The following is a 17143-nucleotide window of genomic DNA, read 5'->3' on the forward strand; positions in this document are numbered from 1 at the left end:
AGAAATAGGGAAGTTGGGAGATTAAACAGGTTTAGGGGAAGAAGATGATGAGTTCAATTTTGGATATACTAAATTTGAGCTACACTAGGACGTCTTTGTTTCCAGCAGGAGCTGGAGATATGAGACTGAGGTTCAGACAATACATTAGTTTAGATGTCTAGATGTGTGAGCAGAGCCATTAATGTGTAATTCTTCAGTAAACAGCAAATTCAATTCCGAGGTAGGGAGGAAGAGATAACGGAAATGCAGAGAGCTCTCTGACATCTGATGCAGAGGTGAGCCCATCTAGCAGAGTCCATCCCTTGTTCTTTGAGCAATTGGGGAAGATAGGCTTCAAGAGAGAGGGGTCACAATGACTGGACCCTCAGGATGGACAGCCATGCCAGGAGAATGCCACAAGGTAAGGTGTGATGATAACAGTCACCATGTGGAAAAAAAAATGTGCCCTTCCAAGGAGGAATCATATGCCTTTTATATCTTAATATCCTTGCACAAAACTCAATTGGCCCTATGCTAATTATAGCCCTGTTTGTAAGTCATCTATGTATAGGTAATAACTGAAGTCATGGGAGTGGATAATATTCCCTGATGGAATAAGTATACAAAGATAAGTGAATAAGAAAAAAGGATAATGTTCCCCTATTATATATATGTATATGTTACAAGCAAAGCAGTGGCAAAATATGACATAGGTAACTAAGTATATTGCAAACTTTTAAAAATACCTACCTCCTAGGGATATTATAAACCATTTTAACTGTTAGCTATTATTATTTTAGTTTATCTATTTGATATAGTCTACCCATACTTACCACACAAATCAAACTATTACGTATTGTCAGGAAGAACATTATAAAGAAATTGCAATATAAATACAGCAGTCTATGAGGCTGGTCATGCTGAATTGCAGTTACACAGATAATATTTCTTCCCCTCACTAAATCACTGCAGAACATATTTCTTCCAGTCAGTTCTACTCCCCCCAATTCCAAATTCCTTGAGACAGTATCAGGTCATCCCCATTGTTGTTTTGCAAATGCTGTGTAACTTGTACATGGAATTTAATTCTTTTGATTTGCATTTCAGAATTCCCTGACTGACTTAGTCTTTCTTGGAGTTACTGGGATTATTTGTTTCAAAAAGGCTTGAATATACTTGTAGGCTTAGTTTTATTTAATTTTTGTATATACTTCTTAATTTAGTTGAGTAGAAGATTCTGGGGTATATTCATTTTTTCTATCTTTCTGCAAATTATATTTTTAAAAAAGAATTTTTGGGAAGAATTTTTCTTGGAAGTGGAGAGATTGAGAAGCTGAACTCTTTGAGAAAGCTCGTTTTTCTGTTTTCCCAAAACACTCTCTGGTATAAATTCTAAAATAGCAGGTTCTACTTCAGCATCTAGTTCTTCCTTATTGGTCAGAATCAGGTTCAGGATAGTCATTCTCCTCATCAGGTCCTCTATCTTTTGAAGAATAAAGTTACCTTTAAGGCAATTCAAGAATTCTTCATTTAGCAGAGATGCCACTCTAGAAGATGTATGCCTATTTCAACTAACTCCACCATATCTCTTGTGTTCAGCCCTTTCTCTCTACTCATATAGCCACCACTTTGGTGCAAGTCCTTGTCACCCTTTACCGAAATTGCAACAGCCTCCTGTTTGCTCTCTGTGCCTCAGATCTCTCCCCTACTTTGTGTTCAATACAGCTGCTAAAATGATTTTCCTTAGATGCAGATCTCATATGTGATTCCTACTATTAACTAACTTCAGTGGCTTCCTGTTAATCTCTGAGATAAAATTTAAACTCCTTTGTTTAGCTTTGAAAACCCTTTACAACCTAGCTCTAACCTATCTTTCCAGCCTCATTTTTATTATATCCTGACTTGTCTGCTTGATTCAGGCAAACTTGTTTCACTGTTCCTCATACCCCACATTCTGTCTTGCATCTCTGCAGTTGTCCTGGCCTCCATGCTTGACATGTACTCACCTTTACCTCTCAGAATCCCTCTTATCAAGATACTTGACAAGCATAACCTTTTTTATGAATCCTTTCCTGATTCCCCCCAACTTCCCCCCAAATGGATATCTTGAACTGGATGTCTTATAGACATCTTAGATTCAACATGTCTCAAACTGGACTCTATCTTTCCTCAGAAAACCTTTCCTCTTCTGAAATTACCTGTTCTCAAGGGTACCACCACCTTCCCAGTCATTTAGGATTGAAACCTAGGTGTTATCCTTGATTCCTTACTCTTTCTTTACTCCTATATCAATCTATTGCTTAATCCTGTGGATTTTGTTTTCATAACACCTCTTGTATATGCTCCTTTCTCTCCTCTTTGACACTGCTACCATTATAGTGCAGGCTCTCATCACCTCATATTTGGACTATTGCAGTGGCCTGTTGGTTGGTCTCCATAAGTCTCTTTGTTCTCCAGTCCATCCTCCACTCAGCTGCCAAAATGATCTTCCTAATGTTCAGATGTGACCATGTCATGCGCTTGATAAATTCCAAGGGTTCCCTTTCACCTCCTGTTTAGTGTTCAAAGCCCTTCATAATCTGCTCCCCACCACACACACCTTTCTAGTCTTCTTAAACCTTATACCCTCCCATGGTACTCTGTGATCCAGTGACACTTGAACAACACACCCCATGTCCCAGCTCTAGACATTTTCTTTGGCTGTCCCCCATGCCTGGAATTCTCTCCCTCCTTGTCTCTGCCTCCTGGCTTCCTTGGTTTCCTTCAAGGCCCAGCTAAACTCCCATCTTCTACAAAAGCTTTCCGAGGCCTTCTTAACTCTTGTGCCTTCCCTTTGTTATCATCTCCAATTTATCCTTGTGCATATATTGTGTGTACATAGTTGCTTTCATGTTGTCTCCCCCAATATACTGTGAGCTCCCTGAGAGCAGGGACTGTCTTTTGCCTTTCTTTGTATCCCCAGCACTTAGCATGGTACCTGACACATAGTAGGCATTTCATAAGTTTTTGATGACTGACTGACTCAATAATATCATACCACGATGCTACCTGCTCAGTAATTTTCTTTGACTTCCAATTGCCTCTTGGAACAAATTCATACTTCTCTGTTTGTCATTTAAAGCTCTTGACAGTCTGGCTCCAACCTATCTTTGAAGGGTTTATATTATTATATGTGATGCCTCTTCATGCATTATATGATCTAGCCTAAGTGACCTTCTTGCTGTTACTCATATTTGACATTTTATCTCTTGCCTCTGTGTCTTTGCACAGGCTGTCCCCTGTGCCTGGAATCGATTACTTCCTGGCTTCTGCCTTTTATAATCGTAAGCTTAAGCACTACCTTCTTCATCAGGCCTTTCCAGTTGTCATTGTCTCCATTCCCAAAACTATTTGGTATTTATTTTATATGTATTTACTTACATATGTGTTGTTTTCTCCAATAGTATATCAGCCCTGTGATGGTAGGGATTATTTAATTTTGTCTTTATATTCCCAGTACCAAGCTTCATAGGCAACTAATATATCGTTATTTGAATGGCTATTTTTCATAACATCCTCATATCTCTAAGTTAAGAAATAAAGTAAAATTAGATTTGTTTTTTCTTGATTTTTATGTTTATGGCTTTACCTTTCCATCAATGATTCTGTTAGGTATTTATTGAGTGCCAACTATGTGCCACTATGCTAAAGGATATATATATGTAATGCGTGCTTCTTAGAAGGAAGCTTTCAGTATCACACATTTAAGAATTAGATTCCTAATATCCTGTATGTTAATTTTTTATATTATTTAAATCACAGTTAGTGAAATTACATGTAACAATGTTGAAACAATGTTGAAAGTCCCAGGATATAAAGAGCAGCTAACTATTGATACAGTGATTATTGAGCCAGCCACCCATGTATGCCATACCATTTTTGCTGCTTTTATTGATTATTGTAAAAATTTTAATATGATTCTGCAGTCATGGTTTATTCATAAATTGTAAACACAAAATAAATTTAATAATACTTTCATTAATGAATCATACTTATAAGTTATCAAAGTAAACCTGTTTTCAATTTTGGAAATGTAAAAGTGATTTGAAAAATGGTATTCTAAACTAAATCTATAAGATTAACTAGATAAAACAGTATAGACAAAAGACATGTTTAACTGGTAATCCTCAGACATATATTTCTGCCATTAAATCTTACTGGATTCCTTAAGCGTCCTAGGGAAGATCAGTTTTGTTGGGGTCATAGGACTGAAAGGAATTCTCAGAGCTCATCTGAGCCACCTCCACCCTCACAACCGTGTGTTTATACTTACTCATTCCTAATTAACTGGTTGTTAATTCTATTTTTAAAATTATTAAGGAAGATGGAGAGATTCTACAATCCCTTTCCTTGGTAGTCGGTTCTCATAATTCTTTATCCATGCAATTAAGACATTTCTATTTATAACCACGCTTTTATGTTTTTGGGAAAAAAGTAAAAATTTTTGTATGTTTCAGTGTGTGATTATATGTGATGGTATGATTAGATTTTCTGCATGCTTTATTACCCAGCCATTTAGTAATTCTATGCTATGAGGTTAGTTGTATTTAAAGTCTAATAATTCATGCTGATAGTGACTAATTTTGTTGTTTTTGTTTTTAAAGGTATTAATTAATCTTCGTAACCCAAATTATGAAAATGGTGATCATCTTAATTTAAAAACTCATTTGGGTTTAATCCAAGTTCCTCTAAAAGTAAAGTATATCTCTGAATTGGTAAGTAAAGTTATTTAAAAATAATCTTTTAGAAGTGTTCAAATTTTTAAGCTAAATATTTGTGTACATAATATATTTGAAACTTCAAGAAAATTAGTCAAATGGATGAATCAAAAGTTTTTGGAGTATTACTTCTATATATACTTTATATAAAGCATTCATACCTTGAATCATCCCAAAATATATAAGCACTTGAAAGAAAACAATATATTAACTAAGGAATAAAAAGAGTATACCGAAAAGTATACTTTTCGGATGTAAAGGATGTAAAGAGCAGCTTACTATTGATACAGTGATTATTGAGCCAGCCACCCATGTGTGCCATACCATTTTTGCTGCTTTTATTGATTATTGCAAAAATTTTAATGTGATTCTGCACTCATGGTTTATTCATAAATTGTAAACACAAAATAAATAGACCCAAATAGTGTTAGAACACTGGAACATCTGATGCTTACATGGAAAACTATTCTCTGTTAAAACAGGCCACCAGTACAATAAAATAAATAAGGAATCTATGAAAGTGCTAAGATGCATGAATGGAATCAGAATGCCCTTCTGAGAAGGGCTGGAGGGCAGAGCAAGAAACTACCCCCCAAAGCCTTTCTGTCGAGAGGGCTCCGAGCTTTCTAGCTTCATTTTCCATTAGCCTGCTCAGTTGGCTTTGGCCCTGTAAACTCAGGATAAGCTGTTCACCCAAAATCTTATCACCAGCAGATTCATTCAGCACCTTCGATTGCTTCATCCCTCTGACTGGAGGGCTGGAGAGTGGAGCAGCAAATGCCAAAGCCCCCAAAGTCTTCCTTTATACAGGGCTCAGAACTTTCCAAGTAACTCTTCACTTTCCATCAGTAGCTCTGAGTAGTTTTGACCCCCCGAACATCATGCCTTTGTCCCAGGTACCTCTTGCCAGGCCTCTCACTTCTCGTCAGCTTTCTTTGGTATGTTGTCGTCCTTCATTAGATTGTAAGGGGAAAGAGGCTGTCTTTTTCTTATTTGTATCCATAGCGCATAGCACAGTACTTGGTACATAGTAAGCACATAATAAGTGCTTGTTGATAGAAACTCAACCGACTGTATGCTGATAAAAAGGTGGCAAATGCCTGAACCTCATTTGCTTTCCCTCTGACATTATTGCTGATTTATATTATATTTGAACATAGTTGTTTGCATGTTGGGTCCCCCATTAGTTATGAGGCCTTTGAGGGCAAGAATTGCCCTTTCTTTGTGTCCTTAGCATTTAGCTCAATACCTACCACATAGTAGGTACTTGATAAATGCTTGTTAATTGACAGAAACTGAAGGGTCCATGATAGTAATACCAGATCAAGCAATTGCTACCATAAATTAATTTTTATATTTTAAGTGTATTGTATTTTTATCCCTTTCCTACCCCTTCCCAGAGTCCATCCCATATAATAAATTATATTTTTAAGACAACAAGAAAAACATCAGTGTAACTGATTAGTACATTTTTTAAAATATGAAAATATGTACAACTCTTGTGGAATTCCCACCTTTGCAGAGGAATGAGTTGGGGGTGTCTTCTTATATCTCTTTCTAGCCAGGCTTGTTCTTTATATTTTTGCAGCATTTAATTTTTTTGTTCATATCCTTTGATCATTTATCTTTTGGAAGCTACCCTAAATTATAGAAAATTCATCCCTGAGGAGCCTTGACTCTGATATTGTTGTTGTTCAGTCATGTCTGACTCTTTGTGACCCCATTTGGGGTTTTCTTGGCAAAGATACTGGATTGGTTTGCCATTTCATTTTACACATAAGGAACTGAGGCAAGTAGGGTTAAGTGACTTACCCAGGGTCACAAAGCTAGCAAGTATATGAGGCCCAGATTTGAACTCAGGAAGATGAGTCTTCCCGACTTTGGGCCAAGCATTCTGTCATTGCCTGCCTACCTACCTGCTCACTTTGACTATAAAGTAAAACAAATTTTGCAAGGAAATAATGGAATCTATACAACATCCCCTTGTATATTTAAATGATTTACTACTACTGACTACCTAGAAAAAAAGGATGTGGGTAGCCAGAATGATACATCAGAAACTTATATTTCTTAATGAACTAACAAGACAAATCCTCAAGCTGCAAATACAAACTCCAAAATATCCTTGGGCATTCAGCAAATAAAATTAACTAGAATCAAGGCATTATTACACACAAAATTGTTGCCAACAATTTAAAATATTTTTTACTCAATATCAAAATGCCAAACACTCATAACCTCCAAATTATATGGAATGAAAACTTCAAATTATAGAATCCCTAATTGAAGAAATCAAATTAGTGTGGCACCTGAAGGAAGTAAACGTCTTCCCTGTCATCTTGTCTGCTACTGGAGATGCTTTCAGTGAGTTTACAGATGAGTTTGCATCCCAAAAGTGACTTGCCCAGGGTCACACAGATAGTAAGTAGCTAAGGCAGGATTTGAATTCAGGTGTTAATTTGAATGAAGTCCAGTGCCTTACCCACTGCAGCACCAGCTGCCTCTCTGTGTAACACTGTAGGCAACATATCCCAGTAGATAGAGACCTGGAGAGGATTTTGGTTCTGGACCCTGAGCATTTAACCTCCTAGTGCTCTAGGCTAGAGGTATCATACTAGCAGGGCTGCACTGAGCCCTGACAGGGGAGCTGGAACCAGATTAAAATGTAACTAGGAAGTGTTTAACAAAGCAAATAAAAATATAGTACAACATAGATAATGTTATTTTGTGGTTTTCCAAGTGCTAAGGTCAGGGATATTTTTTAAAATTTAAGTTTGATATCATTATTTAGGCAAGTTTCTAAGACTCTAGGTTGAAGAGAAGGTGCTGACCAGCACTGGCAGAAGAAGTTTCTTTTTCTAGAACTTCTACATACAAGTGAAATTACAGGTTTGAACCTTGTAACCCTGTGAGTTAGGTGACATTGTTATCTTCATTTCACAGATGAAACTACTGAGTCTCAGACATACAGGAGCCTGGGGTCCTGTCTCAAGGTGACCTAGCTAGGAAATGTTTGACATGGGATTCAAACCCAGGTTTACCTGAGTCCAAGTCCAGCAATGTATCCATACCACCGTGCTGTTTGTCTGTCCTCCTTCACTTGTGCTACATGATCAGTTTTTCCCTGTTCTAGCTGTACATGTCCTTGCTTCCACATTTAGTTGTTTTTCATATGTAAGCCATCATTGCTAATATATTCCAGCCTGCTTACATACACTACGATCTTTGAATTTTCTGAAATTTTAGTGTTATAAGATTTGTTGCTATGAAAAACTATTTTTTAAAGCAGCAGATGAAAAATAATTTATAAAATTGTAATACAATGAAAAATGTGTGTGTTATGATTATACTCTAGGAATTTCAAAAGAAAAATTGTTCTAGACTTTTTTTCATGAATTATAATTCAATAATTCAATTTTTTTTTCATGAATTATAAGAGAATATCTAGGGAGTAAGTGTTCTTTATCTTCATTTTCCCAATACATTTGATTTATTTGATAATTTATATAGTCTTAGATATTAGTAGTGTCTAATTAATCACTTCTCATTTTAACATTATAATGTAAGCCTGTCTAGTTAAAGAGGAATAACCCAAACCATGATGTAGAAAATGATAGTACATTACTTTGATAAACATCTCCACAAGAACTGATAAGAGAACATAGTGGTTCTTTACAATAAACAGCTCAAGTAATTGAATTGAGAAGTACTGAAACTATTTAGAAGACCAGAATTCAAGACCTGGCTCCATTACCTGTTAGGTATTTGACCATGGGACAGGGTATTCAACTGCTTGGAGCTACAATTTACCTGGAAAATGAGGATAATAATACTTGTACTCTCAGTTTCAAAAGATTGTGGCTAGAATAGCATTTTGTAAACTTCAAAACTAAAAAAATGAGTTAAGAAAAGGAAAATCTGGAAAAAAGATTTGAGTATTTAGGGATTGTTATTTATTTTCCCTCTGGCCTCCATTTTATTGTCTTCATAGTAGACATTAAAAATCAGGATCAGGGAGCAGCTAGGTGGTGCAGTGGATAGAGCACCGGCTGTGGAGTCAGGAGGACTTGAGTTCAAATGCAGCCTCAGACACTTACTAGCTAGCTGTGTGACCCTAGGCAAGTCCCTTAACCCCCATTGCCTCCAAAATTAAGAAAAAAAATTCGGAATCAGGAAAGTTAAGTGGGAAAAGTATTTAGTAATAGGAAGGCATGAAATCAAATTCTTCTAAAAAAAGTAGAATCCGTAAAAGACAAAAATCATATAGGTGGGGAGAAAGGACTATTTAGAAAAACTGAATTTCTCTCATTCCTTAAAATATGAATTATTTGGACATAAAAGACTGCCATAATAGGACAGTAGTATATTGTGTTGCCTTTGTATTATCTCTGTTCTTCACTGTTTTTTAAAAGTTAGTGAATGTTAAATAATAATCTCAGAAAAAGGGCACTCAGCACTATCTGGAAATGTTTTTAATTTTTAATGAAAGTGAATTTTTTATTTGGAGATTTTTAGGAATAGTAAGCCTGAAATTTCTGTTTATTCCTACTTTATTTTTGTTTTTCAGAAAGAGTTCTTTATTGAATTGAGCTTAAATACAGGACAGCTGGGTATTGATGATGCTACACAAGTGCCTCCTGGTAAGTGTTTCTCTGCTAAATGAAATATAATAATAATGATAAATGGCCTTCTTTTAAAAGTTCTATTTTCAATTAGCCTCTTAATATCTTACTTTAAAAATCAAAATGTTTTTTCTGATCATTATGTCATTAAGAAATGCTACATAAGAAATTCAGATGGAATCTTATCAGTTACAAGGGATTTTATAATTTCTTTTTTTTACTTAGAAACCATCTTTCAAAAGTTATTAGTGATAAAGACCGGAATTGTGATTTTAAAATTCATTAGGTTTGCAAACTTAATTTTTTGGGGCAAAATCTATATTGTTTGAACTCCAATTTCCCCCTCCTAGTCATCACTATCCATTTGTACTGTCCTTAATATCATTAAGTTAGGTAAACAATGATATCTGCTTAAAGCAAAATAAGGTTAAAATAATATTCATGGAGACCGTAATTATGCAGATAATTTTTTCAACTTCTAAATTTTCTTTACCTTGTACAGACATAGTCTCAGAGTCTCACTATAAACATCGACTGCCCTAAAAAGATACCATAAGGAGAGTTAAATTTCCTATCTGCCCAATGTCTGATTTTAATTTAGGCTTTGTTTTAACCTATGAATATATGTAGGATCTTTTTTTCTTGGTAAACTTTTCATTGCTATATAATAGGTAAGATTTTATTTTAACTATAACTTTTGTTTTTATTATTTTTCCTTTTCCTTGATCCTCCAAGAGTGCCTAAAAATAATTTTCAACATGAGTATCTGGGTCTTTAAAAATACATTGTCTTTTTCAGTGTCACTTTGATGTCACTTAATTGTTATGGTTGTTTTTGTTATCCCTTATTATTCATTGGCAAAGACTGCTGCAGATGAGTTAAATTGTTGCTTATTCATTAATATTATTTTTGCTGGTGTTGCATCTTGGTATTATTACTTGGATTAAAGAAGGTCACAGACTTATTTTTTAACTTATCAATCATAGTTGTTCAAATGTTCTATGCTTTATGACTAGTTAAATTGAAATATAATTCTGAAAGTTAAAAAATGTTGCTAATTGATGTGTTTATTTAAATAAATTTCATTTATAAGTTTAAATTGTAGCTGAAAAGAGCTTGGACCTGTCTTTCAAATAATTTCAAATCAATTCATGTGTAAATTATTTTATTTGATATTTTTATTCATATTTTATTATATCCATAATTCTTAGCTTGTTTACAAAGAAAAACACTGCCTTTGAAGTTCAGAATATATATCTGACAACTTAAAAAACTAACTATGGGTTTTTTCTCTCTACTGGTCCTATTTTATGTGTCTACAAACTCACATAAGTTTTGTTTTTACATGTGTTTGGCATGGCACCAACATTGGAAAATAGGGCTAATCCTCTTTTAATCGATAGTGTTGCTTCTTCTTTATAACTTTGAGGGACATTCTTGTGTTGGACAAATCTTTGTAATAGTAATACTTGTTATGTTAGAAATCTAGTGAGTATATGTATTTCCAGTATCCTAAAGTTCTCAGTGGAAAAAAGTACTACCGGTGGTCAGTCCTTGACGATAAATCCTATGATATTATGAATCATTGTTTATATCAAAAGTATATTTGTATGAAAATATACAATTAATAGATAAGTCTAGTTTTAATAACTCCTTTTTGCTTCCTCTTTTCAGTGGGATCAGGAATTATTTTAGCAGGAGAGAAAAGTAGATTTACTCTTTCTTTTTCATGTATTTTTAGAGGTTATTCAGAGGAGACCCCAATTTTATATAAGTTTAGACAATTTAGAAAAAGGAACTTTCTCTGTACAAAAAATGGTCATTGTCACTAGAGATAAATGTTTTAACATGGTCCACTATATAGTAACTTTCATATTTGTAAATGCCTAAAAGGGGTAATAGTAGTTATACATAGTGTTATAGAGTATTTTCTATCTCATAATGTTATTTTCTCTCTAAACTCAGAGCTTTTTGAAAATGAACATGTACGGCTTGGACAAAAAGGTAAGTTAAAGTTCTAATTTTCATAAATTCTTAAGAGTTTAGCATTCCCTAAATGCTAAAGAAATGTTTGTATTCAGCACGTTTACCAAATAATCTATACCCTCAAAAGTTCAGAACCTAAGGAAGCAATACACATAAATATAGATAATAAAAATACAATGAAAATGTGTGTAGACAAAGAGCTATTCTTTTATTTTAGCTCTAGTTAAAAATGGCAACTGAAAAACCCCACAACTGGTTCACTAAAAAAGAAATAGAAAGCACAGACACATATCTCCATGATGATAATTTAACCCATGCTACCTTTGAATTTTATTTTAAAATCAAAGAAGCCTGTTTTGTCTTGGATACACACACATTTCATTAGCGTTAATAGGAATTACGCACATGCATCAGGGGAAAATATAACCATAATACATCCAGATGATTATTTTCAGACGTAAGACTTAACAACTGATTCAGCTGTTAGTGCCTTTTGGAATATTTTCCCCTTAGTTTAGTGAAATTTTTCCTAATTTAATGAATCTGATTTTTCTTTTAAAGTACAGACATCTGTGATGTCAACGTAGATGTTTTATAACATTACACTGTTAGAGTCCTAAATCCGAATGCAGTAATTTTCATTTTCATTCTGTAGAACCTTTGCCATAAATACAAAATAAAAGATGTCTTGTACTATTTGGTAGCATTAATTTTTGTAACTAGAGCTCAACAGACTTTTATTTTCCCTGGCCCCATTCTCCTTCCTTTTTATTAATAGGATAGATTTTGTTACCTTGGTATAGTAATAGTAATAATGATAGCTAAAATTTAAACAATTTGATATTTGCAAAATGTTTTAGATATGCCATCTAATTTGATCCAAATTTGATCAAAGTAACCCTTTGAGGTAGATATATTTAGCATTCCCATTTTGTATATGAGGAAACTGAGGCTTGGAAAAATTAAGTCACCTACCTATGGTCACATAGCTAATTTGGTATCTGTGGTGGGGTTTGAATCCAGAGCTCTTTCAATTATGCTAAGTTTTCTTAACCAGAGGTCACTGACATATATGTGTGTGTGTGTGTGTGTGTGTGTGTGTGTGTGTATGTGTGTGTGTACTTATGTATGTATGTGCATGTGTGTGTGTGTGTATATGCCCATAACTACACACACACACACATATATGTATATATATATATATATACATATTGATAAGTGTATCTCAATGTAATTTGTTTCTTTTGTAATCCTATGTATTTCATTTTGTACATTAAAACAGTTATTCTGAGAAGGGTTCCATAGGCTTCACCAGTCTTCCTCATGACACCAAAAAAGCTTAAGAACTCCTACACTACATCATGTTGTCATATGAAAATAGTTCTTTTTAATAAAATATTAGTGAAATGCTCATGTCTTCATCTTTATCTCTTTTTAGCCTTTTTCTTTCTCAATAGCTGGAAAACTCTTTTAACTTGAAAAAAATTAAAGATTAAAGGAATTTAATTTTAGGAAATATGAAAGAAAGCATGGTTAGATTTGACCTGGAATCTTAAAATGACTTTGTGCCTCTGAAAACTCTTCTCCTTGATTATTAGTCTCATAAGTTGTTGCAGAAAGTGAAGTGGATCTCCGGCAGATAATATTGTCAATCAAAACTTATAGCAAAAGACAGGAACTCCCAAAACAATTCAATTCAAAACTTGACAGTTGTAATGTTATAAGAAGGCATCACACTGGAAATCCAAAAAATTAGTAGGAAGAAAGTCACAAACTGCAATATTGTGGTAATAGGACCTTAGGAATAAACATGGTTTTAAGAATAAGAAGCTCTTAAATTAAAAAGACCATACCACTGCATAGCAATAAGTAAAGATCTTATCACTTAAACCTTTTGTATCTAACTATGTAATTTAGAATATATTTTAGAATTATCAACTTTTACATTTCTCACAAAATCCTAATATGGTATTTTTTTTTTCTTTTGGCAGTTTTAGCTGAACAAGATAGTGCTGCTGCTCAACAGTATATCAGACAAGGTAGCCCAACAGCACTTCGAGCAGAATTGTGGGCCCTCATTTTGAACGTTTCTAATCAACCTGAGGTAAGTAGGAAAAAAGCATAGGCTGTATTTTAGTTTTGCTTGCATATTTTACAAAAGGTCAATTGTAGGAAGTAGGAATATTGGGTAATTTGATCCTGAAAGACATTTTTTCTACTTTTTAAGTTATTCTATTTTTAGAATTTTTGGGATGAAGTAATTTGAATATTGTCATACTTCTATTATATTCAATTTGTATTATAACACATATTTGTTACATGCCTAATATATGTAAAATGCTAGAATACAAGAGCACGTGGAAGATAACTGTGAAGAGGATGGCGCTAACAGCTAGGGAAACAGGAAATGACATCTTGTGATAGTTCTTGAAGGAAATAAAAAAAGATGCTTGAAAAAAATTGAATAGCATAAGCATGTAGCAGTAAAAAGAAAAAAACCCAAACCCTGTGGAAAATTATGTGTAGAATAAACTTTTAAATAAGAATATTTCACATTTAGGAAACAGATATATACTATGAAAAATATCAGTGAAAATGTAATACACTAAAACAAAAATTATATATGCTACTTACTTTTTAAAATATTCTTAATGGAGTTTTTCTTACTTAAAATGCTTGCCTGGATAATATGAATGATTTGTAAATCTCAATCCTCAAGTAATCTTTTAAGTAAATAATAGGAAAATAGAGTTGTCAATATCTCTCACAAAAAAGAATATGTATAATTCTTAGAAAAATCTTCACTTTTTAGAAAATAAGGTTATTCATGGCTACTATGGAAAATTATTCACAGACTGTTGTCTATAATGTATTAGAAGTTAAGTTATATTTTATATTTAAAATTTTTTTCTTAGAGTGGATAACAGCATCTAACTTGTTTCTGAAGCTTGTGAAATAACTATATGTTTTGTTAGACTTCTTTCAGGAGGTATAATAACTGAGCCCCAAGGGAGATTTGCAGTAGGAATGGCAAAAATTTGTTTTAAAAATCAGTCTATAAGCACTTATTGAATACCTTGCTGTGTACCAAACATTGTAAAAGGTACTAGGGAAACAAATGTGAAAATTAAATAATCTCTAATCACAAAGAGCAATAAAGAAGAAAAAGGAGAAGGGAACAAACTTTTATTAAGTTCCTACTATGTATCAGGCACCATGCTGAGTGCTTTACAAATATTATCTTATTTCTACATGTGTAAGTATGTGCAGAATAAATATAAAGTAAATAAATACAAAGCCATTAAATATGAGGTGATTAGGGAGAATTAGCACTAGCATTTGGAAGGCTTAGGAAAGGCTTCATGTAGAAAAGAGTGCTTGAGCTATATTGTGAAGGAAGAAGATAGAACCAGGACTGCTTAGCCTGGGATATGTGAATTTCTTTTTGTGTGAGTGTGTAACTGTATTTCAACATAATTAGTTTCCTTTGTTATCCTATGTATTTTATTTCATACATGTAAAAACATTATTCTGAGAATGACTCCATAGGCTTTAATAGGCCTAAAGGACCCATGATGCAAACAAGTTTAAGACATAGAGAAGAAATATTGCGCAATGACGTGTGTGTTAGAGTGCGTGATATTTGTCTTTTTGCCAACTGCTATCCATACTCATAGTGCAGGCTTAACTCCCCTTAGAAGAGAAGCCAAAAAACTCAAGGAATGCCTCTATGTTCTCCAGAATGTTAAAGAGAATAATTTTGTCTCTTAGAAAATTGAAGAAGGGCTTCAAGGTAAAAGCAAAGACAACAGATGTGAAGAAAAGAAAGGAATCCTGACCTGTGCCAGAGATTAAAGGATAAAACAAGCCACTGAGTAGAAAGGGAGAAGAACCACCAAACACTGGAGCATTAGCTAATAGATAGGAACTTCTTTACCTGTAGAGAACAACTGGACTCTGAGGAGGAGCCTGCTACTTGCACTTGGGGGAAAGATGTTGTGGATGCACAGGTGTCAGGAGGAGAGCAATTATCCATTAAAGTGTTAGACAAAAAAGAAATGAGTAGTGTTGGTTAGGATTTCTCCTACTCTGTTTGTTGACTTGACATTAACAATAGAGAGGTCGGCTATCTTCTGAGGACAGGTGTCCAGGATCAGATAAACCTCTTTAAACTTGTCAGACCTGATGAGCTCTACTTTTGTTAGGAGACATATATGAGTACAAATGATGCTGTCAAAAGGAAGCCAGAAAATGTTGCTGAGGATTATGAAGTCCTTGACAAAAAAGCCAAAGGATTTAAGGACAAAGATGATATTTTAATCACTGCTACCTTTTGTTGAAGGCATGGGATTTGGAAGAAAAGAGACAGACATGGGAATAGCTAATTAAGAAAATGCAGTCAGTGAATAGGTTGTATTTGCATATCATGGCTTAAAGTATAGGAATCATGGGCTCTTGGCCAGAGACAGAATATATATAATGGATGGGGCAAATATGTATTTGCTCAGTGTCTTGCAAATTAAATCAAAAGAGCTTGAAATTGAAAAGGTAAAAGAAGGAAGAAAACTGCCTATTTATCTACTAGTCTAGATACCATAAAGAGTCTGTATAATATAGAAAGAACAGTGGTAGACAAGTGTTAATAATTTTTTTTTAAATCTGTGAATGTGCTCAGATGTTTAACAATTGGGAAATGGTTTTATATTTAATAAACAAAATGTAACAAATTGGGAGCTTATGGTCCATTAATCTAATGAAAATGGCAGCTAGGTGGTACAGTAGACAGGAAGACCAGAGTTCAAATCTGGCCTCAGGCACTAACTAGCTGTGTGACCCTGGGCAAGTCATTTAACCCTGTTTGTGTCAGTTTCCTCATCTGTAAAGTGAGCTGGAGAAGGAAATGGCAAACCACTCTAGTATCTTTGCCAAGAAAACCCCAAATGGAGTCATGAAGATTGGGTCAAGACTGGGGGAAAAAAAGACTGAAATCTAATGGACTATACTAGAAAGCAATTAAGGTAGACAAAGATGATGAATGTAAAGAAAAAGGGAAAGCATTCAAAGCAGAAGACAAAGCAGAACTAGAAGAATATGAATTAGACCCTATGTAAGAGGGAAAGGGGAAGAACATGGCTATGGAATCAGATGGTCTGGGCATAGATGCTGCTCCAACATGATTCTTATATTTTAAGCTATCATATACAAATACAAATCCTATTCTCAGACCGCATTTTCTTAATCAGCTATTCCAACATCTGTCTCTTTCTACGAAATCCCATGTGTTAAAATCATGGTTCTTTAGCAAATGTAATCATAGACTTTTTGTCAGCTATCTACTGAGATTTATTATGAAAATGAAAAGTATAAAACATAGAAAGAAATATTCTCATCCATGTATTATAGAAGGCATCTTATGCAAAATTCAAGGAAAAGAATTTCCTGTCATTGGCAAGGTTCTCCAAATATGAATATTCATGGAACTATGAAGCCTTCTTACTGAAATACATTATAATGCAAAAAAATTAACTTAGCCATTGACTTTAGAAAAAATAATGCCTAATAAAGTGCATGTTGCTCAGATTATTACATTTAGTTGTATAGGTGGTCCATTGAATTGGGCCATTGATACATACATACATATATCCATTTTTCTGTCTTAAAGTACAGTAGGTAAACAATGAACTTGGACTAGAATTGAGTAGGAAAAGGAGATAGGACTGTATCTCATTTGAAAAATTGCATAACATTTTCATTGATCCCCAGTAACTTGCTGCTACACAAAGTCATTTTTAAAATCTC

At 34.0% G+C, this 17143-nt stretch overlaps 1 protein-coding gene across 1 annotated transcript in view; it reads left to right on the plus strand.

Annotated features, from left to right (window-relative positions):
- TBC1D19 (TBC1 domain family member 19) overlaps window positions 1-17143 on the plus strand; it is a 124786-nt gene that overhangs the window by 33218 nt on the left and 74425 nt on the right. The window contains exons 8-11 of the mRNA XM_027836350.1: window positions 4623-4733; window positions 9304-9376; window positions 11324-11362; window positions 13336-13448. Of these exons, the coding sequence (XP_027692151.1) occupies window positions 4623-4733; window positions 9304-9376; window positions 11324-11362; window positions 13336-13448 (336 nt within the window). The remainder of the gene's footprint in view (window positions 1-4622; window positions 4734-9303; window positions 9377-11323; window positions 11363-13335; window positions 13449-17143) is intronic.

The sequence above is a fragment of the Vombatus ursinus genome, unplaced genomic scaffold (genome assembly GCF_900497805.2).
Source record: "Vombatus ursinus unplaced genomic scaffold, bare-nosed wombat genome assembly UNPS02014818.1, whole genome shotgun sequence".
Taxonomy (NCBI): Eukaryota; Metazoa; Chordata; class Mammalia; order Diprotodontia; family Vombatidae; genus Vombatus; species Vombatus ursinus.